The following is a 27,495-nucleotide window of genomic DNA, read 5'->3' on the forward strand; positions in this document are numbered from 1 at the left end:
GAGTACTGGTGCTTGAAATAAGGTTTTATTTTATCTGTAGTTGGATCTGCAATTGGTCGTAGATAAGAAAGTGATAGACAAAAGAGAATATGAAAACTCAATCTCTACGCAAATATGAAATCCTAAATCCCTCTAAAAGAATTCTCTCACTAAAGAAAGTGTTTATGCAAACCAAAAAGGTTTAATTAATTCTCACATATTTTCTATATGTATTGTAACATAGCTAGTGTTTCCACCCTGCTATGAATGGGTTGATGTTTTATTCTTCAGTAGTTTACATAGAGTGTATTGTTCATACGGATTTAATTATAAAACTACTTACACGTTTGTCACAATTGATATATTTTTGTTAATTTTTAAAGGTTATTGTGGAAAAGATGAAGTTAAATTTAATTACTAGGGAAAGATGCGAGACTTACAAAGGTGAAGTTTATTATGAAATATTAACACTCGGTAAGATGAAGCTAATATAATTTTTTTATATTTATTTAAAAGTATTAAATGAAAATTACTTGCACCCATATTTTGAAATTGAACATCAAAAAAATCAGTTCTAAACAATTATTAAAATTCAGGTACAAATATTTTCATTAAAAGCATATAAAATTTGTTGATATATAATTAGAACTATAAGTTTAGTGTGTGTGATATTTTTCATATAATATCAATTATAATTTACAAAAAATAAACAAAACACCTGGAATCATTTGTACAAATAAGATAAATAAATAAACTTAATTACATCACTACAGAGTTTATATATATATATATATATATATATATATATATATATATATATATATATATATATATATTTTAAAAAATGATAATATGTAAATAAATAACAATTTTAAACTTTTAAAACAAAAATAATTGTAGCCACTGTAAAAATTAACTCGAAACAAAGTCACTTGAATTTTGATTACTATTTAGGATATGATTGCGATATATTAATTAATTACAAATGAAATATACACTGTTGTCAATGAAAATAAATGAAAAAAACATTAAAATTTGGCTTGAAATGGACACTTAAGAAAAGGACTATCACAAATGGTGTCTGGTTTTATATTTATAATAATATTTTAATTTATTTTTTTTATTCACTTTTAATTTATCATTCAATCACTTTTAAATCATCATATTACATTATTAAAATAATAAAAAATTAAAATTAAAAAATAATTAAAATAATAAATTTAAAATAAATAAAAAAGTAGGTCAAAATATTATTATTATTTTATATATTAAAAATTGAATAAATTTGAAAAGATAACAACAAATCAAAAGTTGCGAATACACTCCGTGTAACCTACTGAAGAATAAAAGATAGTTACAACATAATATAACTGCAGATGATAGAATAACACTTGTGTCAAAATTTTAATTTGAAGTCAGTAAAAGTGAAAATTGATTAAAATTCTAAATTAATGTCCGAGACAAATAAAAAAAATTGAGATTATAATTCTGTATTCTAATTGTAAAGCATGTAAGCTGCGAAAATAATCGATATTGATAAAAAAAATATAAAATACTAATTTTAACATATATTGTAGTACGTAGACTATTTTTTTTTTTTTGAATCTGTTCCCATTAAAATTTCAGGTCTAGTTCATTCTAAACAACTCGATGCAACTGTGACAAGGAACACAAAATTTCCTGAGCTAACTGACAAATATTTTTCCCTTTTTTTTTTCAAAAAAAAAAACAATGGTCAAAAACCATTTGAGAGGTTTGGATAGTGTACACATTTGAGTGTGGTATTATGTTTGACTTGAAAAGGCTTATGGTTGTGTTTTACATTCACAATCAAAGTGCATTAAAATATATTGAAAATGTTTGGCATAACAAAATGTCAAACTTCACAATAAGGAAGTTGAGTCTGACGAATCTATAGCATCCTTACCTTAGAAATCCCACAAATCATTAAAACATTCTTTCTTTCATAAAGAAAAAACCTTTTCTTAGTACAAAGATCTTAGTTGGTTTAAACTATACAGAATACAAAGTAGAAAAGTCAATTCTAAAAACCCAATTATTCTATTTCACTTTTTTTTCATTCATCTTATCTTTAATAGTTAGAGAATCTTCAGAGCTACCTTTTCACACTTTTCACACTTGCATGCTTTTTTTGGTAACACCGAAATGGCCTTTTTTTTACATAAATGACTTCTTCGCAAATAAATGATTATCGGTTGTACAAACAGTCTTCAATAAAAATATAATAATTTTATTATTTAATGTTTGAAAAAGAAGATAAAAAACAAATCATATATATATATATATATATAAATATTTCTTTTTTATTAAAAATGACAAAAATATCAGTCAGATCAATTCTGGCTTGTTAAGCCAAAGGAGACTATGTTGAACTAATCCATCAAAGGAAAATGAACTAAACATTTTAATCTGTCTTGTCAAAGATGAATTTGGCTCATTGGTTTTTTCTTTTCAAATTTTAATTGATTAATTAATATATCTAATAAAATAAATTAAAGTAATTATTATTTTTACATATTAACTTATTACATTATAATTAACAATTATAATTTAATTTGTAAGTATTAATAATTTAAATTATAATATTATTATATATTTATATTTTCTAAATAATACATTATATAAAAATTATTATTTTTGTTTAAAATTATTTTATATTTTAATTTTTATATAAAAAGATCTGACAAGAAATAACATACTGATAATTAAAATTTTAACTCGACGTGTCAAAATTATAGTGAATTTACAAATTAATTCATTAAATCATGTTTGTTATTCTTGCTATACACATAACATATAATATAATATAATATAATATAATATAATATAATATTATCGATGAAATCAGTAACTAAATGATTAAAATTGGTGGTTAACATCTTTAATTATCAAATTATTCACAAAAAATAAATAGTAAAAAATATCTTAATCGTAAAATTATTAGTTATTGATTTCAAAATCAGTGACTAAACTGTCACCATAATTACGATCACTAATTTGTTATTATAAATTTAATCACTTTAAAGTATCGGTAATCAAACTTACAGTTGCTGATTTGGTGACTAAGACATATATTAATTTAATAAAATAATTTTAAGTAATTAATTTAATTATAAATAAATATGTTTTTAATTTAATTAAAATAATATTGATGATGACTAAATAATGATTAAATTGATAATTAAATCGGTGGCGAAACCAAATCTAGCATGGACATAATCTATTTTAAAAAGTAGTTAATAGAATTTATAAAATAATTATAAGATAATTATGAATGTGGTGTAATAAATTGGGTAGCAAATATGGTGGCTTGCATTGATGCTGCTTTTATTGGGTCTGCAAGTCAACTGTTCAGTTTATGCTTACCGTGATGTACGGGGAAATACAATATCTTGTGTTTTTCATTTTGAAATTCACTTTTTTTTATATATATTTTTTAAGTGATTTATATGATGTTTTGTGAAAAAAAAATCAAATCACACATTTCAAATTAAAAAAAAATATAGAGTAAACAGAAATAAAAAAATAGAATGTTAAACTAAACTTTGAATATTTTAAGGAAATTTAAATATATTTTATCATAAAAAATAATAACCAATAATGGCTGCACATTGAAGAATAAAAACTCAAACCATTATGATTATTGCTTCTACAATCACTACAAAAAAACCTTAACCATAAAAAGTTAGTCATTGAATATTAAAAAAGAATATTTAATGCATGCTTATAACATAAAAGTATAATTAATGTGAGTTAATCGAGTTTAATTAAATACTCTTTGTGAGTTGAATTTTGTTTAACAAAGCAATGTAATTGTAATTAGGATTAGTTATTAAGAAATTGAAAAACTATAATTTCATAAAATCAGTAATCAATACACTCATTGTGAAATTTGAAGGAGATATAATACATATTAAAGAGTTTGAATAGTTAAATATAACATAATTAGTTGAAATTAAGTCAATTTTACTAAAGGTACGATACTAACAATATATGAATATACATTCTGAAATATTAATTGCATTTAGTTTTATCATAGCTTGTTAAGTGTAAATACGAAGTATTCGATGGAATTTTAAAAATATTAAGAAAAATAACAAAAAAATAGCGATACTTTTTCTTTTAGCTATATCCAGTTGTATGACAGATAGATTGTTCGTAATTAATATGAAAATCTGCAAATTTTGTGAAGTAGTTGCGATGGCTGAGCAGCCTTTTCCTTTTGTGCCAATATCTTGGACTTTGAATTTGAAGGGATTCATTCATGCTGCGCTTAAAATTATTCATTCACATGGATTAGTAGGGTTGGACAAAATATACTAAACTGTATTGCACTATCAATAGTTATATCGATCTAAACTGAAAAATAGTCCAGATTAATTGAAGTGCATTGTTTTTATTTCTAATAAATTAAATTGAATTGAACTGCATTATATTTGAACTGAATTGTACTATTTTTAAACTGAATTGCATTATTTTTTTAATTGAATTGCACTATTTTTGAACTTAACTATATTGTTTTTGAATTAAATTACACTGATTTTGAACCGAATTGTACTAATTTTGTCAACAGTTATCCATCGTGGGTAAGTTAGTGTGCATAATTCTCATCCTTCCAAACACAACTCTAACCTTACATATGAATTCTTAAACACCAACAATATTGATCATTTCTTCGAGAAAGAAATGTTTGTAGATTCGATGTGAAAGTGGGATAATATTAGGAGTTTGTGTTATTTGTTCTAAGTTTTGAATATGCTTAATCATATGAATAATCAATTGATTCAATAATATACTTTTACACTTTTCTTCCAAAAATCACGAATCTATTGAAATTAACGTAAAAAGGATCTGCGAGCAAAGTCATCCGTCTCATAATTATATAATTTCTTAGTTGTACAGAAAGTGACGTGCATATAATACTGTCAATTGAGCACTTTTTCGCACTATTTTTTCTATATATACAGCCTCCAAAAGCAACCACCTCTCTATTAATTTCTTCCTTAACTGTTCCATTACATTGCTTAACAAACATGGGAACAGTGTGTGGAGGCATAGTTGATGCTCTAAACGCTAATCTCAGTGGAAATGGCACTCAAACTTTGGTTCTGGCTCACGGATTTGGCACAGACCAAACTGTGTGGCATTATCTTATCCCCTTTCTTGCATGCTACTTCAAGATCCTAGTTTTCGATTTGGCTTTCACCCCAAATGCAACTTCTTCACTTTATAATCCAAACAAGTATTCAACTTTGGATGCATATGCTGAGGACTTGGTGTGCCTTCTCGATGAGCTCAATTTGAACAAAACTATTTACGTCGGACATTCCATGTCAGCCATGATTGGAAGCTTAGCTGCAACAAAGAGACCACAACTCTTTCAACATCTAATCCTACTAGGTGCTTCTCCAAGGTTAGTTTCTCTTCTACTTTTTATTTTTGTATGTCTGAAGTTCTACGTAGTCTAGAAATCAACCCCACAAAATCGGTTTGTAAGGTGAGATTGCACCGACTTATATATTGTGAATTAGCCTTATCTTTAGTCGACGTGAAACTTCTAACATGTTATCAAAATCATAATCAGAACGGACATAATGTTGGATGTTCCACCCATTATGGACCGTTATGTATCAAATATTCGTATAATAAAAATTGAACTTCAGTCTATGTGATATTTCTTTTTCCGTTTTGTGTGAAACTTTGTTTAGGTATTTGAACGAAGAAGGATACGAAGGAGGTTTCAGTAGATCGGAACTGAACACAATCTTTGAATCAATGCAACAAAACTTTTCAGGTTGGGCACAGGGATTCGCTCCATACGCTATCAGCGCAAACGATCCTTCTGCAGTTGCAGAGTTTGAAGACAGTCTGGTAAGAATGAAACCAGAAGTTGCACTGAGTGTGGCTAAAACAGTGTTTCTGAGTGATCTCAGATGGGTTCTGCCACGAGTTCGTGTGCCTCATTGCACCATAATTCAGACCAGAAAAGACCCTGTTGTTCCTGTAAATGTTTCTTTCTACATGAACAGAAAATTGGGCACTGCTTGCAAAGTCAAAATCCTAGAAGTACCAGGTCATTTTCCTCATTTGACAGCTTCTCCTTTGTTGCTGCAAGTTCTTAAGGATTCACTCTCCCTCAAGTCACATTAACAACTCTGAGATATATATGATTTCAAGAAACATATTAAGGTGAGAAAAATAATTTTCTTATTACTAAATTTTGACTACTTTCTCTTACAATTTTAGATAACATTTTTTAATGATTTTTTATTTGTTTATTCTCTATATTTTAAAATCATTTAAAAAATAACACCTCATGTTACAAAAGAAAGTTGTCAAAACTTATTAGTTAAAATATTATTATTCTCAATCAGCAGTCTAGTCATTTATTATTATTACTGCAATTTATTGTCATTTTTTTTAATTCTTCTTAAAATATTATGTTGTAGTGTTATTCTGTGTTCACTTTTATATTTCAAAATTTCAATTAAAAATAAAATAATTAGTTGTAAGTATAAAAGTAACTGCAACTGTTCGATTATATTATCTCGATAGATGGTGTTACTTATGTTACTTATAATTGTGATTTATTGTAGCTTGTTTAATATTGAATGCATTTTTTAACTTAAATTAGAAGACATATTTTTTAGAATGAAAGGATAAAAAAATACTATAATTTAATAAATATATCTACAATTTATTTATTTTAAAGAAAAAAATAGAATAAAATAATGTTGATTACAAGTTGATTATTTTTTCGGTCTTCGAATAAATTTAATTTTAAGTTAATTCGATTAGTATTTGAATAAAACGTTTAATAAAATCAACTGATAATTAAGAAGGTGCAAGAAGAAACAGCCACCAGCTAAAAAGAGTTAGTTAAGAATAATGTTGGGCTTTGTTATGAATATTCCCACACTTGTAATATTGAAATTATCTTTGTTTGGCATATCTCAAAAAGACATTCCTATGTTTCATAGAAAAAGTTGATAGAGCCAGACTTAGATTTTTTTCTCTATACAAATATATAACTTCATTTAATATATATATATATATATATATATATATATATATATATATATAATTTTGTGTTATTAATTAGTTTTAAAATTAAATATTAAATTCCTATACTAAAAAGTAACTACATGGTACTATAATGCGTTGTCGAAATTTTGGCCTTTAGAGAAAAAAAAGGCAATATTAAATGATTAAGGAAGGAAGGAGATAGGCATAGGCTACTTATTCTCAACAGACAAATTAAACTAAAGTTTTAATTTTATTTAAGTTGTCATGTCTACATTTAATAATTAACGTTGTTTTTAATAAATACTGGATTGTTGGCTAACAAAGTACCTTTATAATTTAAGTTACCTGTACGATAATTTAATAACTCTAACATAGATTAATACAGTAATTAACTAATTTAGAGGTGATGTATTAAAGTTATAGAATATACACTGCTAATTAATAAAAAAAAAACATCATCAATACAATTTTAAAATAAATATTATAAAAATCTATAAAAAAATTATCTTAAATAATCATCTATGATAAAATAATTTCGTATTTTGGAAGCGTAATTTTTTTTTCAATGATTGTTACTCTTATATTCTTATATCATCGGTATTGAGTTCTAGTATAATAGATATATAACTCAAGAAATTTATTTATTTGTAATTTATATTAAATAAGGTTCTATCTTTTTAATTTGCATAACAAAAAAATTCACTTAAGTTTTCTTTTAACCAAATATAAAGAGATGAATATGTTTTTAATTCTTAATTTCCTTTTAATTTTTGAACTTGGAAATAAAATTAAAATTTATTTATTCTAAACTTTGAGACAATTTATCCCAAACTTAAAAATATTAATATAGTATTTTTAACGTCATTTAAGAAGTCAAATAAATTGTTAAGTCATTGGAATTTTTTATTTTGAAATAATTAATAATTATAAAAATTACTAATCATTATTATTCTTGCATTTGATAAAGTTTATTTAATTCCTTTCAATTTAGTTTCATCACATCATTGAATTAATTTTTATTATATTTTAATCATATACTCGTCTTGATTTAAATATATGTCAACAAGATACAAATAATTACAGATTAAGGATTTTCTAATAATGCAATTTTATTTTAATCGTTTAATATAAATAGATTATTTTGACCATACATAATTTTTATATTATTATATAATCAATAAAAAAATTATCTGCATTCCGAAAATATAAAGCATTTTAATATTTATTTTATATTTTTAAACATTTAAGTTTCATTAACTATTTTTTCATATATATCAATAAACAATTTTGATCTAATAATTATTGGATTTATATAAAAGTAACTAAATCATATATATATATATATATTTTATATATATATATATGTGTGTGTATTATAGTATTTAGTAAAGTCATTTAGAATAAATACTTAAACACAATTATAAATTTAAATTAAATTTGATAATATATTACAAGAACTATATGATAATAAATTTGTTGGCTTTATAGAAATTTTAAAAAATTATAATTATTTATTAGACAATTTTAAAATTTAATAATAAAAAAATAAGTGAATTGTTGAAAAACAATTACCAATATTGAAATTAAATAATATAAGAAAACTTCATTTTAAGTAAAAAAATACAACGTGGCCGTGCGTGATTGGGAGCGGTGAAGTCCTTCCCTCCACAGGTAAATTGAGAAAGAAAAAGATCTGAAAAAGAAAAAGAAAAAGGAAAAAGGGATTGTTGGACACCGTGCAAATCAAGCATTTAGTTGCTTGTTATTTCACGCGCCCTCTCTCTTCGTTTGGACCTTCTCTTGCTCACTCTCTGCAACGGCGCCGGAGATTCGTCGCTCATATTCTCCACCGCCGCGATGGGCGCCAATTCCATGCTCTCCGAATTCTCTCACGATGTCGACGATCAGATCTCCCAGCTAATGCAGTGCAAGCCACTCTCCGAGCAACAGGTTCCTTTCCATTCCTTCGATCTGTCTCTTTTACCTACAAAAACGCAACTCACGCCTCCAATTTTCCTCGATTTGTATACTTGTTACCTTTTCACGCTCAATAGGAGTGCTATTAACAGCGCATGTGTTGATTTCACGTAATGGCGACTCCGATGTCATGATTCGTTGCGTTTTGGTGCGATGTGGAACGATTAGGAGATTAATAGTGGTGTTTGTCCACTGGAAAACGATTTTCGGATGTGGAATCTGCTTTTAGACGTTTTAGCATGTTGTTAACGAGTTTCGTTTGCAGAAGATTATCTCGATGTCCTCTCAGAGGCTATATGGATGTTTTGTTAGGCGTTAGGAGGCTAGCCATACCTAAACGTATATGTACTTGAAACTGTTTGACACTGGAAATTTGTTTTTTCGTGAACTGTTGCTACTTACCTAATATAACATTAGGTAAATTCAAGAAGAACAAAACTTAGACAGTTATTCTTGTGCAATTAGGGCTGTTCTCTAATTAGAATTGGAGTTTCATCTTGATGATTAGTATGACAAAGGTTTGCTTTATAGGTCACCGTAGGTTATCAGAGTGAAATTTCAGTAATGATTATACAACAATACCCAAGACACCTAAGGTAATGTACTTGTCCCTTTTTTAGTAGAGTAGCATGTTGGCGAGGGATTTTTAAAGAGAGACATGGCTCTATTGGCATGCTAGCGGACTGAGGGTTGGCTTCCTATGGCTTTTTGTTTCGAGTGAAACTTAACACTGGTTACGGTTGAAGTGATTAGATTAACGGAAAGGAATGCCGGTGCTTGATGCATTGTATAGGTATTACTTTAGTGGTATTTTCTAGAGTGTCTGTCTTTTGCAGCAAGATTATTTCATATTTCTTTCCTTACAAAAAGGATCTTATCTCACTAAGTTTGTTTACTCGAAATGTACTGAGATCGGGAAAGTGTCTGGATTTGATTGCTTCCTTAGTGAGGTGTGTTAGGAAAGGTTTTGCCATCATTTCATTATATCTTGTTTTAAGCAGCCGTGTCCTTTTTTGGGGAGCTATCTCAATTTTCAACTACTCCTTGTGGTATTATTACATTGGGGTAAATAGATATAAAAGGAAATAATGATTGTGTTTTCTGCTCTGCCTGTAGGTCAGAGTTTTATGTGAGAAGGCCAAGGAGATTTTAATGGATGAAAGTAATGTTCAGGTGCAACCCTATCTTCCAGTCTTTTAACTTATGCCTTCATTTTCAATGATGTCATTTTCTATTTCTTATTTTTTAAACATTGATTTTAGTTGCATCACCGTTGTCAATTTCTGCTTGCTCGCTTTGCATGTATCTTTTTTTAAGTCGTAATTGAGCTATTGAAGTTTGTATTTGTTATTTTCAGTTTTATTATTTTCTTCCTGTATGTGGGTTCGGTCATTCATTCATCTAATGTCATTTCTATTTTAATGCCTGTTCACTGGAGGAGGATCTAATTTTCTTGTCTTGTATAGATGTTTTACGTCACTGTATTTCTCTGCATCTGTTAATTACTAGTTTATTGTGTTATAGAGAGAGAACACTAATTATTCTTTTGTATGCCTCTTCTGTCTTGCAGCCTGTTAAAAGCCCGGTGACAATTTGTGGCGATATTCATGGACAGTTTCATGATCTTGCTGAACTGTTTCGAATTGGAGGGAAGGTATAATTTCTGACTGTAGATGTGGTTCTGTTTTCAATCTTCTGTTTCAGCTGGGGAATGTCTTAAATAAACTAATTGAGACCTGTCAAAGAAAAAGCTTTTGAAGATTGAAGTGCATCAGAGGTATTGAAGAGTAAATTGTAAAATTCAGGAACTACTAATTAACTCCTTTGTGACCCTATTACTTTGTTAAAAGTTCCGTACCATTTTAATTTTTGAAATGCATTATGTGGATATATTTTTGTCAGCTGCTGGGTAATATATTTTGCTGATTATTTAGGCATGGATTCTAAATATACCTGTTTTGTTTACAGTGTCCAGACACTAACTACTTGTTTATGGGTGATTATGTGGATCGCGGTTACTATTCAGTTGAGACTGTAACTGTAAGTACAACCATGATAAACTTGTTTGTTTTCTTAACTTTTGGATGGTTATTTTTATTGAAAATTTGGGATTCACTTCTGTCCCCAAGCCTCTCTGTGGTATAGTAATTTTTTGTTTAATTCATGCACTAGGTTGGGAATTTGTTCTCGGGTGGTATTCAATGAAGTTTGGACAGCTCTTTCTATTAAGGTTGAAAACAGAAAATGGAACTATTCCCAAATAGCTAATAGTTCAGGGTTTAGAATGTGCTACAAAGGCACCTGATAATTGAGTCGCAAATTTTTTTCAACGTGTCAGTATTTAGAAGGCTCACTGAGATGAAAGGTGGATTATATGCATTAAAATTGTAATAAAGTTTGCATTATCCTAAAATCATTTTTCAGGAAGATAAAGTAGTTTGACATACATTTTTAGGCATTGTAGTGGTTTTAAAAAAGGTCATATTTTGATGAAATCTCAAACCTGCAACTGATACATGCAGTTGAATTTCTTGTAGAAGATGTTTCAGGATTGATCTTCTAACTTTACTGATTTTGACGTTTGTTGATAGTTGAAGCAACATAAGAATTTTCTTAATCTTCATTATTCATCTAGTAAATTTCTTTACAGTTATTAGAAAGAGGCTCACCTGTTTAGAGGATTCAAGAGTTTCTCTATGTTACTTATGCAAATATGCTGTGATAATTTTAGATCACGTAATTTTCCTTTTAAGTTGGGATGCAGAGTGAGATGATAAAGTTACATTGATATTTTCTTTTGTTTGATGTTGTTGTTTCTTATTCTTTTTATTGACAGTGTATATTAGACATGCTAATTAGTTATTCTATACAGCTCCTTGTGGCACTGAAAGTGCGGTATCCTCAGCGGATTACTATTCTTAGAGGAAACCATGAAAGCCGTCAGGTTTGTGCTTGAACTCTTTTCAAAGTATGAATTACTTTTTTGATCTCGTAGTTATTTGTGAATGGCACAGAAATTAGCTAGGCTTGTATGTTTGATGATAAATTGTTTCTAAACTTTTTTATCTGTGATTGAAGACTTGTATGGGCATTTGATGTTCATTATCTGTTGAACTAACAGTTCCTTCTATCGGTCTTTAATGCAGATTACTCAAGTGTATGGATTTTATGATGAATGCCTTCGAAAGTGAGTTTTCAACACCTTCATTTATAAGGTTTTATGGAGCAAAAGTTATAAACATGAGATATTTCTATCTCAAGAAAGATTGTTTGTGTACGATGTTTTAGTTGATTCAATTTCACGACTTTTACCATGATGGAATCACTCAAATTTCATTTTGGATGACAACTGTACAGGAATTCTTTTTCCTTTCCCTGCAATAGATTCTTTTTGAATATCAACACGAGAACTTGTTTAACTAGTTTCTTGTTAGTTTAATGTACTGAATTATAATTCTGGATGACCATCTGAATCTTGCTGTTGGTTTGGTGTCATGTAACTTGTTAAACTGTAATTTTAATGTTAATTCAGTTTCACATATTGATGTGTGACAGTAGGACATCTGATTGTCTTAGTACTCAGTGGTGATGTGATGGTGGTTGTTTGGTATAAAATATCATATTGATGCCTAATGTGCTATGTTCTTGTTAACATTGGTAATGAATAATTAATTCTGCCCCTGCTTGATCCCAAAATAAAAATTATATGATTATATTAAATGTGAAAATTTCGGTATAAATTGAAAGTGAGAGAACAGAATAAGGATACTTGGCTTCTAGCTTTTATACAATATGATTTCGTGTTTCTTTTTTCACTTTCGTGACAGTTTTTTTTTCTATGTGCAGGTATGGTAATGCTAATGTTTGGAAGACCTTTACAGATCTTTTTGATTTTTTCCCATTGACAGCGTTGGTTAGTATCTTTTCCCTACCCTGTTAAAAATTTAAAATTTGGGGGAATTTTTGAATGCGTTGCATTATCTTTTTGTGACATCATAGGTGTTATTAGTATTTGCCTTTTTTATCAAAAGATTCAGAGAACTCTGATGTCCACTTGTTTTACATGTGACATTTTTCTTTAAATATGGCATGGCTGCTTCCTCAAGATGTTAAAACAACGTTATGCTAACATTGCTCCTTATATTGTCATGTCGTACGCCTTATCTGAGCTGTACTTTTTTCACAATCGATGACTAGCCTACATTTGTGCACAAAATGTTTCAACTTTCATGGGATATAATATGAAGTGATATGTTTTTAACAATTACATATAGTTGGTTAAGCATAAATGCGATAATATTATATATCTAGATATGCAAGTTTTTTAACACTGCTCCTGTCAAAATATCTTTCTAATTGTCAAAACTAGACATGATTATCTAGTAATTTCTCTCAACGGATATAATTTGTGTTTATTACGCTCTAAAATGTTAGACTGACTATTGAACAACTTTCATTTAACTGAGATTAGACATTCTTTGTTAAAATTTTAGTTTGAGGCTTTTGATCATTCGGGTGCTATTTTAATATATTCCCTTTCAGGTTGAATCAGAAATATTCTGCTTGCATGGTGGACTTTCACCTTCAATTGAGACCCTTGATAACATACGGAACTTTGATCGTGTTCAAGAAGTTCCTCATGAAGGCCCCATGTGTGATTTATTGTGGTCTGACCCAGATGACAGATGCGGCTGGGGAATTTCTCCTCGAGGTGCTGGATATACTTTTGGCCAGGTAAACATAGCTTTATTTTCGTACTCTACATTATTGAATTTCTTATTTTGAAGCATTTAGAGATCTATTATTGTTATTATTTTGGTTTTTATTCGAATTGACATTATTCCTTTCAGGACATATCAGAACAATTTAATCACACAAACAGCCTCAAGTTGATTGCTAGAGCTCATCAGCTGGTTATGGATGGATTTAACTGGGCTCATGTAATTGTTGTTCTGATGTATTCTCTTTCATCTGCACTCTTTAGAATTATAGGTGTAAAATCTTGGATGTGCGTTGTTTATTTTGGAACAGGAACAAAAGGTGGTTACCATTTTTAGTGCGCCTAACTACTGTTACCGATGTGGGAACATGGCTTCCATATTGGAGGTTGATGACTGCAAGGGCCACACATTTATTCAGGTCTTTTTCTGCCATTCAAAATATAATTTATGTGGTGACATATTGTGAACTTGGTCTTGACGTTGGATAGTCTGAATTTCTTGCAGTTTGAACCTGCGCCTAGGAGAGGAGAACCTGATGTGACTCGTAGAACGCCTGACTACTTCTTATAAGGTAGCTGTTGAATGTCATACCGGTATATCATTGTTACCTCTACTGCACTAATTTCAGGTAGTTGCGCGCATCCTCATCATGAGATTGCTTTAAGCATTTATCTCCATTGATATACACGTTCCGTGCGTTTGGGGTTGTCCAAAGACTGCTTTGATGTATAATAGGCAGGTAACTTTCCACTGATCTGTTACACTCGAGAACTTGCTGGGCACCTTGTCTGGATACGTCGCCAAGATGATGACTATGTCAGAATTCATATTGTTCCAGCAAAAATGTGGATATTTTTTGTTTGTTTTCCCCTCTTTATTATTTTTTTTTTAATTCTTGTTCAGTAACTCTCATTCGAGGCTTTACAAGCTATATGACTGGACTTTTTTTGTCTCGTGGATGTTTTTGCTAAGTTCTATCATTTTTCAGTTCAAGTTGCATGATAGTAGTGATTCAGTTTTGTTCTTATGTTCAACTTATCATTAACGCTTATCTGAAGTTAGCCTCCACTTATCACTGTTTGCTATCTTTCATCTTAATATATTTTACGTGATATTTTGCTGTTAACATACGATTATTGGGTTCTTATTGAGGTTAGCTCCGCTCACCAAGATAGACTTGTTTTCTATGCACGTCGTACGATGTTTGTCGTTTAATATTAATTAAAAATTAAAGTGCTTTAGTAAAATATAACACCGTGGGGCTATGGTAAAAGTAAAATAAAATTGAATTTGCTACGTCTATTTGGTCTATTTGCTATAGTTTTATTGGTGGATAGGGTGCAAAGCTACAACTTCAAAGGTATTTTTCCGGACATAAATTAAGCCTTTTTATTTCCGTGCTATTGGCATGGAATTAATTGAAAAAAAATTGCAATCTGAAAGGAAATTAATAATGTATGAAGAAATCTTTACACTTTTGCGCAAAAATTGTAAACATCCGGAACGGATTCTCACGTTAAAATTAAACCGTGTGGAGAGACTAGTGTTATGTTCCTCGATGACATGATATCTGGCTGGCTATACAGAATTTTTCCAAAATTTGTAAGCGTGTGATCACAAACTCATGTATGAAAAAAGCGACGGCACTAAGTCAACTACAGACCAGGCAAGACCTGCGTACTGAAGAAATCTAATTCCGGTATCAACATCGAATGCCTTATGCCGCGAAAGGAGCTTTTGGAAGTAACCTTGTCTGAGTTTATCAGTCTTTTTGAGCGCAGCGGATCCATTCAATGTGGGTATATAGCTGGTTGATTTTATTGGAATGCCTAAAGTATTTGCTACCATAGGAATGATCCATTTTGCAAGAGCCTTACTGCAGAATTTCACAGTTAAAATTGTAGGTATACCCACCAGCATCCTTCCCGCAAATACAGCCACACTCATTTCAGAAGAAAACAAACGAGGAACGTCGCCATGGTGAAATTGATGGTATGTTTGCTGTACTCCAGCCACCTGAACAACACCACCATTTCATAAGTATAAAGTACGAAACACCGCTATGATCAAATATAATTGCAACTTTATTTTATTATATATCTTCATTTATCACAGCTTTTATTATCTATTTTCTTCCTTCTACAATTTTCTAAAATATAAGATTATAATTATCAAAGTTAATAATCAAATTATGCGAAAATGAATAATATATGTAATAAATTATAAAAAATATTAAATCTCGGTATTTTTATAATTAACTATAAAATTTGTCATCTTTTATCACTTTGGATAAATATTTCCATTTATTTTAATTTTATTGAACAAACATAAACTACTTTTATCTTATTTGACGAGTCAATCTCCAAATGACCTTCGCTTATTTAGGGTTTTATTCCTTCTCTTTTATTCTAGAATAGAAATCAAGTACAAGTTCATCAAAGAAGAACAAATTAAGGAAAATACTTCTTTTCTAAATGAAATTAGTACAATTAAATGTTACTGACTAGCTTTTTTAATCATTATGAATTAAGTTTTGTTATTATATTCAAACCAGAAGAATGTATAAATTTAAAGGGAATAGTAATTCAATTAACCCAAAAACATAGCACAACTCTTCTCTGGCCCTTGGCATGTTGAGTTGACATTGGAGAACTATCATAACAAATCCTGAGAAAGAACTTTATTCTAACTTCCCCAAATACCCCTACGGCCTAAGCTCTACAGAGATAACTTTCTTACCAAACTAACTAACCATAACTCATTAGTTCCCCCATTTTGCCCCCCTTACTTCACTTTCTAAAAACTGCTACAATTCCTAACAAACGGCTTACTCAGGCACGGTTTAAGGGTTCATCTTTTTCCTTCAATAAAATTGTCAAGTCTTGTGTCCAATTTGATCACTGTCAAGAACCTGATCAACTTGGCATTTGACCAAATCAAACGTCCAACACTCTATTCTATATAGCTACTCTGCATAAATTTATATGAAGCATTTTCACCTAAACATTACTACTACATGCCATTAGAGGAACAATGTTAGATTTAAGGTGGCTGGTTTAAATCATTTCAGTGAAGTCACCATCCAAAACCCAATAAAACATAGTCGCACTTAGATTTTAAATTCTGATCTGGTGTTGCTGTTAATGTTGAAAGTTGTCTAGAGAATTGTATCTTAAGGTCTATGACTTTAAATGAGTGTTATATTCCAAAATCTTGTTTTCACTAATTTTGTTTAACTGTTTATCCTTATACTATGAAGATGTTACTTGATCTTGTGTAGATTCATTTACAATATAAGAAGAAAAATGAAACAAATTAAGATGATGTCTAAGGGTGAGTAAGAGCTTACAATTCCCAGTGCAACACCATTGAATGCAGTGTGAAACTCGAAGCTTGGAGTTGGAAGTTCAGGTGTAGGATAAGCAAAAAGCAAGAGGAAGCTCAAGACAGCCCAAAAGGATGTAACTGCAGCAAAAACAGATTAAATCGAGATAAAAGTTGGAGAAAGTTAGTTGTACATAAAAAATTACATAGTTTCAATCAATTTATAAGCAAAAAAAAAAAAATGCTTAAGAAATCAAGGGGGAATCTTTAATACCTTGAGAATATAGGTTTTTAATGTAAAAAAATAATCTAGTTTCTACAATCTGAACACCAGCAAGTGCTGTGATTATAACAAAGTGTGAAGTTATCATCTTATGAATTTATTGATTAGAAGACAGAATACCATTTTGTCCTGAGATCACAAAATTGTCTATGTGTTCATGAACCGTAAGCCAGAATGCAAGGATCAGCAATCCAAAAAGAAGGCCAGCAAGAACATCAACCACACTATGCATGCCAAGATAAATTCTTCCTGCAAAAATACCGGAAAAAAAAAAATCATTGATTTGCAGTGAAATAGACCAACAAGAGGAAGCTGCTAATGATTACAAGACCTACCCAAACCAATGAGAAGCACCAGCATGAAGGCAAGAGAAATTCCAAGATAAGTAACATAGGCACCTTGAATTTGAGTATGAGTCAGGACATAGTGCAGAAGGTAGCTGACAAACATCCGTTCCAAGGAAAGTAATCCATTAATGACAACCACGAGAGTTGAAAGCAAAGGTTTCATCTCTCTCAACAGATAATCTAGCATTGCAAACACATTTCCACCTCTTTACTTTTTCATTTAATTTTTACTTTCCTTCCTTGAACCAGAAAATACAAAGGATGAAAAGTAAGTTTAACCACCTAACTTGACTTATAAGGCATGCTACCTGAGCATTTGATCAGTTCCCAGGCCAGATAACGTTTGTAACATCTCAACAGCCATTTTGCCAAATACTAGGAACCTTTATAACATGACATAATCACTTGAGTTCAGATTCTTTACTGAGTTTTTTTTGTGTTGTTCTTTACCGAACATTAAAAGTACTTTAAAAATATTTTTAATATATTTTGAAATCTCAAAATCAGTGTCCATCACGGTAGTTTGGAAGGCAGAACAGAGTAACAGAACTCAGGACAGAATCCAAATGCATAAACACTCACTCACCCATCTAAGGACATGCTCAGAATATGACAGAAATAAAAGCAAATAAAAACAAAGAATAATAAATACCCAGATAAGCAAACTGTGTTGAGGGTGTGAGAAGAAGGCAATCCATATTCTAACGCATTCTCTTCTTCATCTTTTGTGGCAGTTACTCTCTTGACAGGTGGAGAAGCAGGTCTTGGGGCTGAAACCACATCCTGTTGAGTCACAAATAATATCAGAAGCATTTAATAATATAACAAATGGCCGAATCCAATGTTGAATTAAATCATTAAATACAAGCAAACAAACAACACATACCTTTATGCAGTTACCAAGATAATCACAAAACGCCATCAACAACGTCATCTGCCTCGCCAGTTTGCCATGTCCACTCTACACAAACAAATATAATTCTTCAAAGCCATAATCTCAGGTGTCTGACATCACCAACATAACATGTAGTTCGTACCCAGAACAGCAGAGGGAGAAAACCAGTGTAGAAGGGCACAGAAACAACGCAAGACAACCCTGAGAAAAGTGCATCCAGGAACCCAGACCCGTAACTCTGCACCCCAGAAAGAAAAATTCAACTCGTACACCAAAAAGTTAAAAAAGCTCACAGCTTTGGGAGAATAGAAAACTATGTTTAAATCGAAGGCAAAATTGGGGTGGAATTTGAGAGTTACCTGGATCTTAAGGACAACAGAGGTTTGAGTTTCAACATGATGAGAAACCCAAGGTTGAAACAAAGATCTAAGCTTGCGAGTAACGTCGAGGTAGGAAGCAGAAACAATCCAGAAAAGTATTCCACCCAAAACCGCACCTTGCCACACTGCCGCACCCTCACCCTCCATTCTTCTTCTTTTTCTTCTTCTTCTTCTCCCTCCCTCTTTCTGGGTGTTGGTTTGGGAAAAAGAAGAAGAGAGGAACCGAGAAAGAAAAACAAAGGAGACTCGCAGGAAAATGAATGGCTGAATCAAAATTGGACCGTGGAAGATAGAGGAAACTATTCTTCATAAAATTCAACTTTATTTATTTCTTTATATCCTCCAAAATAAAAGAGAAGGGTGAAAAACTTAACTTTTATTTATTTTCTATTGCTTTTGAATAATGAGAAACAGGAAGATATTTGTGAGCCATGAAATTTTATATTCTTTGGACTATAGTCCACGGATTCGGTGGAATTTGGCTGGCGGAGAACAGTATAGCTTTAAGGAGAAGAAGCTTCACATTTCAACGCGTTAACGGTAAAAAAAAACCCTCTTTCTTCTTTTTCTTTTCGTGGAAATTCTATTAAGTGAAAAAGGTCATGATCCTGTGAAGCACTGAAATCGTGAGACATTAAAATTTACCATTAGATATGTTAACAAAATAATCAACAACTAAGATTCATTTATTTCATGCAAGCTAACATTATTTCTGTAAATTACATTTGAGTCCTAGTACGAGATTGAGATTTGGGATGTATCTGCAAATTCGTTTTTCTTGATAAAACAGTGGAAATTTGGAACAACACACAATTATGTTAAAAGAATTCCTCAAAAAATCTACCTTCTATCACAGGTCATTGTGATGGACAACCGGTGAGCCATAAATTAAGATAGTCCACCCTATAGCTGAGAAATTTATGCCATGGGATTTTTTATTTTTAAATTTCATTCATTTGTTTGAGTTTTTTTTTTCGTAAATATTGAAATTGATTATTATAATTTTAGTAGCTTTAATTAAAAATTTCCTAAAAGTTTTGGTAATAGGAAAAAATAGAGAACATGAGATTGTTGATTGTGATCGATAACTAATTGAGAGGGTCCAGCTGAAAGAGTTAGTTGGTTAATATTGGATGACAGATAGGACGCAATAAATGCATTCAAACTTAAATTACTGTCACACTTTGATTCTTCTGTTAGGCCACTCAAAATCTAATCAAATATTGGAAATTTCCATAACAATAATAATATCACACCACTTGCCATTTCTTTTCTGTTTTTTTTTCGGTAAAAACACTCAAGTTGGTACTACAAGATTGGAGCCTATTTAGATTATTACTATATATAATTTCTTGTATTTAATTCTCATTTCTTTTATTGTTAACTGCTTATATAATTATATAATTGTACCATATTTATTATTCATATTTTACTTATACTTATAGATGAAATAATAACTAAAAGTTACAAAATGTTAAGCAAAACTTATATTTAAAACTGTTTATATTATTTTTGTAAGGATTGGAAATAATTTATAAAACAAAATATCTTAATTTGAAGTTGTCGTATCATCTTTTTCTTCTTATTAGACATATTTTATTGTGATGTAATTGTTTTTAAATTTGAAAAAAAAAACAGACGTATTAATTCAATAAAAGGATTTAAACTTAATAACATTTGTCTAGATACTTTATTAAACTTGCAATCATCATCAAGTAAATAAAGTGTGAAATAAAAAATGAAGTTTTCAAATAAACAGTGTGAAATGAAAAATAAAATAGGCAAGGAAACGAAGTATGAAATAAAATATAAAATAAAAAAGGTAAGAATATGAAGAATACACTATAGAAATATTATCATGCTTATTCATGACTTAGAAATTCTCTAAAACGAAGGACACCAAACATTTCATAAAATGTTAATTTTTATTAAATTTAAAGTGCGTAAAGAGCATAGGAAAAACACTTTTCTTTACGGAAGAAAAATAATTTTTTAATAATTACTCGATAATTTTTACCATATTTTAAGTGATTTTTTCATTTTTTTATTTATTTGTATTCGAAAATCATTTAAAAGATATCATCTTAAATTATTGAAAAATTTTCAAAATTTAACTATCAAAATATCATTATTTTTCTTTGTAGAATGAAATAAGAGTTCATACAACTTTTTATGAGTGAATTAAAAAAGTAAAACAAACTCCAATGGAGGGCGGAGAAGCTGCTTAACTCAAAAGGACATCAAATGATGGGTAAAGGGATCTGCAACTCCTTTCTAAATGAGTTTGATAATTCATAAACTAGTTTAACCACAAAAATCCTTCTTTAGTAGATTTCTTGATATTTCCTTAGACTCACATGTTTTAGTTTTGTCTCTAGATGTTTTGAGGTGTTGTTGAGTGTGGATGTGCCATTTTTTTAGTTTTGAGAATATTGTTGGGTTTGCTGGCTATTAAGGCTCTATTGTGATGATTCAAAAGATTTGTAAGATTATATATAATTTAAGATTAAAATATATTTGTGGTCCTTAACTTTTAAAATATAAATTGTAATTAATTTATTTTTGAAATTTTAAACCAATTTAGTTTTCTATCTTTATAAATGTGTGAATTTAATTATTTTAACCAATTTTTATCAAGTTCATATCACGTTTCAAACGTGTTACACATCTAACATTAAAGCAAAAATGTATCAAACGGTATAAACAACTCAAATGTTATCATGAGATGCATTTGAAACGTAAAATAAAGTTAACAAAATTTGGTTAAAATGACTAAATTCACACATTTATAAAACTAGAGGACTAAATTGAATCAAAATTTCAAATAGATACTAATTCCAATTTCTAATGAAAGTTGATAAATAAAAAATATATTTAACCCTGTAATTTATTATTGTTATTCATTAATAAACTTTGACATAATAAATAACAAACATCTAAAAATTTATTTGATTAATCAACTAATAATTTGTTTTCCTTCTTTTTGGTATGTAATATATAAACTATATGACACGATTTAGGTTGTTAAGCTAAACACAATTTTGGATTCTACTGAAATGAAATATTGTGAAGTATAGTAGCTCACACAAGTTTGAGATTAACTTTGGAGGACATGAAATTTTTTGATAAGTTGTTGTTATGTCTCTTCATTTGAAAACTCCACAAAGTTTATCTTTCTCCTCTTCATTATTCATATTATTTGATTAGTATGTGTTTTTTTCAGTCTGTCTTTGTAGTATTTAAGAATTAATTCTTACTTTTCATAAACTTTCTGAAATGTTTAAAATTATATGGACCATAATCATTATTATGTGTCTGAAACATTAAATCTTTCTTTTGGTTTCTCTATCCATAATTCAAAAATTTTACAAACCCCTCAATTTAAAACATTCCCAATCAAACTATACAGTAGAATATTTTTATCGAGGTGCAGGAAAAAAAAATTACCGGAACACGAATACAAATATCACATCTATATACATCACCAATACCTAAATGGGCTTCACATACAAGTATGTCTGCTTCTTACTTCCTGCACCTCTCTGTTTTTCTAATTGCACCCCCATAAAAGTGATACTTTCCAAACAATCCCTCATTAAAAATATAATAAAAATCCCTACACCTTCTTACCTTAAATATTTTTCGGATTGGATGTTCGGAAGATATTTTTAAATCCAAAAAATGACTTTCAAAAATTTTATGAGGAATGTAAGAAAACAAAATTAAAATGAATGTTTCTGAAGATATTTCTGGATCTGAAAATACTTTCTAAAGCACTATTTATTCCAAAAGTTTTTTTATATTTCAGAACACCCAATTTGGAGTACAAAATATAAAAATCTAAAGCAGGTGTTTAAAAGTCATTTTCAAATGATATATTATTTTTTATTTTACTTCAGAATGACGGTTTCGAAAGTCATTTCTAGTGTAGTAGTGCATAGGTAGACATTTAACTTATATTATTCATTTAAAAAATTAGGAGGTGCAGGAAGTAGAAGCCTACAAGCATCCATGTATAGCCATTGTGGGCTTCATGGCTCAAGTTAGTTTGCATCACTGTTGCACTTAACACCTTCTATTTATGAATATTTGGTTTGTATTGTATCATTCAATCATTCAGTTTAGCATATACATAATATTTGAGAAAACTTTTTTTAGAACCTTCATACCTTCTTCCCACATTTTCACATGTTCGAAAAAGAAAAAAACCTAAATTATCCAGGTATTGTATAGCAATTTGTGAATTAACCTTGCTATATTAACTTTTGAACTGTTGCATAAAAAGAAAATAATAACTGCTTTTATATTAACTTGAATTTTCCTTTTTTAAATACCGTTGCTCATCTTCTTAACAAATTTAAAGACTAATTAGTCAACCAATAAGTCACAGTAAAAATTCTTTGCAAACTAGATATAAATTATGAAAATTATAAGTAGTACGGGGTCACTGAAAAAATAGATAGTTTAGATATTTGGAACAACTTTTTTTTACTCAATTTTAATCTACCACTCCAATTACTTTTATATCATCATATCATATCACTAAATAAAATCAATAAATAATTAAAAGATGATTTAAGAAAAAGGCGAGGAAGATATGAGAGAGTGAAGTGGCATAAGAAGGTGAGTTTTACAGTTGTTTACATGAGTCTAAAGCAGCCAAAAGGTACCCAACAAACCGGCCACAAATCCAGCCTATTTCAATACAAGGAACCCAAAAAAGTAACATTCCATGGACAAATAATAGCCGACAGACACCTATGATGCCCCCAATCACATGGCCAAATCTGTTATCTATGCCCAAGATCAGTAATACACAATTACAAACCAATCTACATATATTTTATATGTTAAGTAACAGTTAGTAAGCATTATTATTATTATAAGTAAATCATGTATGCAAGGGTGATCTCCAATGAAGATCCTGTTGAGGGTAGTCTCTGTTGAGTTCTTTGGGGGGTATGAAGCAGTCCATGGAGAGGCCTTGGACGTTGAATGCAACATCATCAATGCTCCACGACTCTTCCAACCGTGTGATGGCAGGGCCTGTCTTCAGATTGTCCCCGAACCTTGTGATCATCACGGTTGAATGCCCAGCATGTGCAATCATCACACCATCCACCATTCGGTAATCATCAATTTTTGTTGACATTGTGGTCTCCCAATACGTGGGGTGTGTCCCAGGGGATTGAATCCTGGTGAGGTAGGAATCCTCTAGGTGCACCAGTAGACCATTTCTCTGGCTGAAGTAACCAAATGCAACGTGCTTGATCATCTCAGCAGTGTTGTCGCTCCGTTCAACCAGCTCCTTCTGATCTGCTGAAAGCTTTAGCACGAAACAATCCATGCCTGACATTTCTTTTTCTCCCATGTATTGCGCCGCGGAGAATACACCACACACTGCCAATGGGTCCAGTCCCTACAACAATAGTACAAGTCAATTCTGGTTTAAGACTGTGGCTCTCACACAACCAGTCACTGCCAATTTGCCAAACCCACCACCTTAAGATGCCGATCATGTCAAATCACCTACTTCTTCATGCTAGACCCAAACCCACTTTTTCCCCCACAAACTACTTTTTTTTTTTTCCCAACTCTGGTTACAGAATGAATTTCGAAATTATGTTTGCAATGTGGTGGTTAACACACACAATAAGATCTTAGTAATCTTTGAAGACTTTTTTTTTATTTTTTTATAAGAGAATCTTGAATTAAGTAAGTCGTGCCAAAACAATCACACATGGTCATCATCATAGGCCCCTCCATAAATAAGAAAAGGAAACAGAGGAATGTGGTTAGATGCAACAAATGAAGGGAATTTAGTAGGAAAAAAAGATCCATTCGTTATATTGGCCTGTCATTTGTGGAAAAATTGTTCCGAGATTAATTCAAATGAACCATAACCCTCAGCAACCAGCATTCGTGAATTTTGAAAAGAAAATTCAAAAACGTTAATTTAATTAGGAGTGGTGCGTATCATTTACATCAGATATTTCATTTCTAAAGTGGCTTAAACATTCGTAACTCTTATTTTTCATAGCCAAGGCTCGATCAAGAGCCACCGGAATTTAAAATTCACTCTCACTAGATTGGGACTCGGATCCGATAAACACGACCAACAACACTATCGGAATTAAATATCAACAAATCTTACTTACTACCCCGAAACAAACCAAGGACACGCCACTAATTATAATTTATTAAGACAACAGGTAATGGACAAACTATTAAACAATTCAGATTACTAAAGTTTATGATCTTCCCAATTTTACTTTTACGTTTTGCATGACCCCGATTTCAATTTTTATTTAATTATATCTTTAGCCATTTAAGATGGATTTGATTTTAAATCTTTAAATATCATTTTAATTTTTAAATATATTATATATGAGAGACTACAATGATATTTCAAAACTATCTTTAGTCCTTTAAGTTTAGTATTTTAACTGTTAAAATCATTTTTTATTTTCAATTTTTCAGAGGTTATCCTTTTCAGATTCATCTTGATAATACATAAAAAAGAAATAATAGATAGAACATGAAGACATGTAAACTTAAAATTAACGATTGAACTTGCCTGAACGGCGCGTCGAAGGGGACGGACGCCGCCTTTGGCGGCGTGTGCGCCAATCCAGGGGGTGTGGCGCCAAGCGACGGTGCCATCACTGCCGGCGACAACCTTCTGAGCTGCGACGACGAGCTCAATCTGCCACTTGTCGGGGAGCATTTGCCATATGACAAAGCAGCCTCTCTCGGAGACCCCGGTGTTGCCGACGTCGTCGACGACCCACATTTCGACCTTGCCGGTGGCGAAGACATTTCTGACGGTGGTGTGGAGGTTGCGGCAGCCGGTGGCGGCGGTGAAGTGCTGGATGATATACTGAGCGGAGGAGGAGAGCTGGTTGAGGGGGGCGTGGGGTTTGGAGTGGGGAGGGACGGGGAAGAGAGGACAAGCGAGGACGCTGAGCAAGATCTTGAGGTCAGGTTTCTTGTGGAAGAAGTGCGTCTTTATCCAGTTCCAGTTCCGCCATTTCTTGCACGACCTGCTTCTCTTCTCTTGTTCGTTTATGGGTTCTTCCGATAATGTCGCCAAACGACCCATCTTCTTCCTCAGATCACTCTCTCTCTCAGATACACACAAAACAGCAGAAGCTGTGGAATGGGACAATGTATGTAAATGTAATGTATGCAATGCAAACACACTCCCACTCTTTCTTAAAAAGGAACACGACAGCTTCTTCACCTTCTAAAAACACACGCATGAGAAGTGCGTGTCTGTGACACACCATCCACCCAACCCTATCAAATAAAAAATCTAAATATAATAGCTATTATTTATAGACCAAAATATATTAAAATATAAAAGAAATAAATTTTAATTTTCCATCTAAATTTAGGAAATAAAATTATATTTAAGTAGGTGAAAATACATATGGTGTATATTAAGGATCGTAGTTGTGGGCACGCATGAAGTACGAGGAGAAGTAAGAAGGAAAAGTAAATAGAATCGGTGTTGTTGGTTGGAGCAAGTGACATGGTTCTTGAAAAGGGTTTTGACTGAGTGGAAGTGTCGCAGGTTATTCCATGCCTTCTTTTTCTTTTGATTGGAGGAAATCCACGTTCCTCACACTCTTCTCATCATCTTGTGCTTCTCACGTGCTCCGCATCTTTTCTCACAATAGTGATGGAATAGAATGAAATTTTAACAATTACTTTGGAATAGAATATTAAAAAAGTAAAAGAAAAATATAATAGAGTAGGCGCGTGGGATTTGAAGTAAGAGTGTGGTGGGGTGGTGTATTTGGTAACCTTGAGGAGAAGAAGGAGCTTTTAAGGGAGGCAATGGCTACAATGCAATGCAATGCTGTTGACGTGTCCACATCCTCTACCATTTTCAATAATTCCTTTTCTGGTAGTTCGGTGCCATTTTCATTTTCTTTGCTTTCTTTTGGTTCCTGATTTTCTGGCAAAGATTTTAAGTATCTTCAACTCACGCACTAATGTAATGTGGTTGCACTTATTGTTCAGAATTTTGGAAATGAAAAATGGAGAAGCTAAGGCTGAAAGAAAATAGTGGGACAGTTCCAAACTTCATTTCTTAGGATACATATTTTAAAGCAAGGTAGAAGTTGCGACTAAAAATGGAAGAAAAAAAGTTGTTGACCAAATACATATTTTGGATTATGCAATTCATTTCATCTATTAGCTGCAAATCCAATGCGATAGCGACTTCAATATGGATATCCAAAAATTCAGATAAGTTTCTTCTGGTGAAAATTTGCATTTTTTTTTCTATATTGTACTTAGTTCAAATTTTAATTAAATAAATATTTAGATGATTGTGTAACTTAAATTTCTTGTAAGAAAATTTAATATCACTGCTAAACTGAGTGATAAGAGTGTCTTGTGTTTTTATTAAAACTTACAACATGATTCAGATTAAAAACGATTTTTCTCTTCTGACTATACGAATTAAATATGTTTGTCCTAGAAACCAAGAGGGTAGTTTTAGTCTGTAGAATGGCTGACTTTTTATGACATG

At 30.8% G+C, this 27,495-nt stretch overlaps 4 protein-coding genes across 4 annotated transcripts; 2 read left to right on the forward strand and 2 right to left on the reverse strand.

Moving 5' to 3' along the window:
• Positions 1–5,033: 5,033 nt before the first annotated feature.
• Positions 5,034–6,183, forward strand: LOC114191013 (probable strigolactone esterase DAD2). The gene is made up of 2 exons (XM_028080142.1): positions 5,034–5,413; positions 5,709–6,183. The coding sequence occupies exons 1-2, from the start codon at positions 5,034–5,036 to the stop codon at positions 6,148–6,150; spliced, it is 822 nt and encodes a 273-aa protein (XP_027935943.1). The 3' UTR covers positions 6,151–6,183.
• Positions 6,184–8,727: 2,544 nt separating this feature from the next.
• On the forward strand, positions 8,728–14,751 carry LOC114194131 (serine/threonine-protein phosphatase PP2A catalytic subunit). The gene is made up of 11 exons (XM_028084204.1): positions 8,728–8,976; positions 10,120–10,176; positions 10,574–10,657; positions 10,972–11,043; positions 11,876–11,947; positions 12,150–12,190; positions 12,850–12,916; positions 13,546–13,737; positions 13,854–13,943; positions 14,035–14,142; positions 14,229–14,751. Exons 1-11 carry the CDS (start codon positions 8,884–8,886, stop codon positions 14,292–14,294), a joined length of 942 nt encoding a protein of 313 aa, XP_027940005.1. The 5' UTR covers positions 8,728–8,883; the 3' UTR covers positions 14,295–14,751.
• Positions 14,752–15,142: 391 nt separating this feature from the next.
• On the reverse strand, positions 15,143–19,255 carry LOC114192538 (lipid phosphate phosphatase delta). The gene is made up of 8 exons (XM_028082292.1): positions 18,933–19,255; positions 18,716–18,811; positions 18,565–18,639; positions 18,331–18,461; positions 17,667–17,770; positions 17,452–17,580; positions 17,074–17,189; positions 15,143–15,740 (listed from the first exon to the last, which is right to left on the reverse strand). Exons 1-8 carry the CDS (start codon positions 19,098–19,100, stop codon positions 15,339–15,341), a joined length of 1,221 nt encoding a protein of 406 aa, XP_027938093.1. The 5' UTR covers positions 19,101–19,255; the 3' UTR covers positions 15,143–15,338.
• A 4,296-nt stretch (positions 19,256–23,551) lies between these two features.
• LOC114176167 lies at positions 23,552–26,193 on the reverse strand. The gene is made up of 2 exons (XM_028061116.1): positions 25,531–26,193; positions 23,552–24,372 (listed from the first exon to the last, which is right to left on the reverse strand). Exons 1-2 carry the CDS (start codon positions 26,053–26,055, stop codon positions 23,845–23,847), a joined length of 1,053 nt encoding a protein of 350 aa, XP_027916917.1. The 5' UTR covers positions 26,056–26,193; the 3' UTR covers positions 23,552–23,844.
• Positions 26,194–27,495: the final 1,302 nt, after the last annotated feature.

Source organism: Vigna unguiculata, chromosome 1 (assembly GCF_004118075.2).
Source record: "Vigna unguiculata cultivar IT97K-499-35 chromosome 1, ASM411807v1, whole genome shotgun sequence".
NCBI lineage: Eukaryota > Viridiplantae > Streptophyta > Magnoliopsida > Fabales > Fabaceae > Vigna > Vigna unguiculata.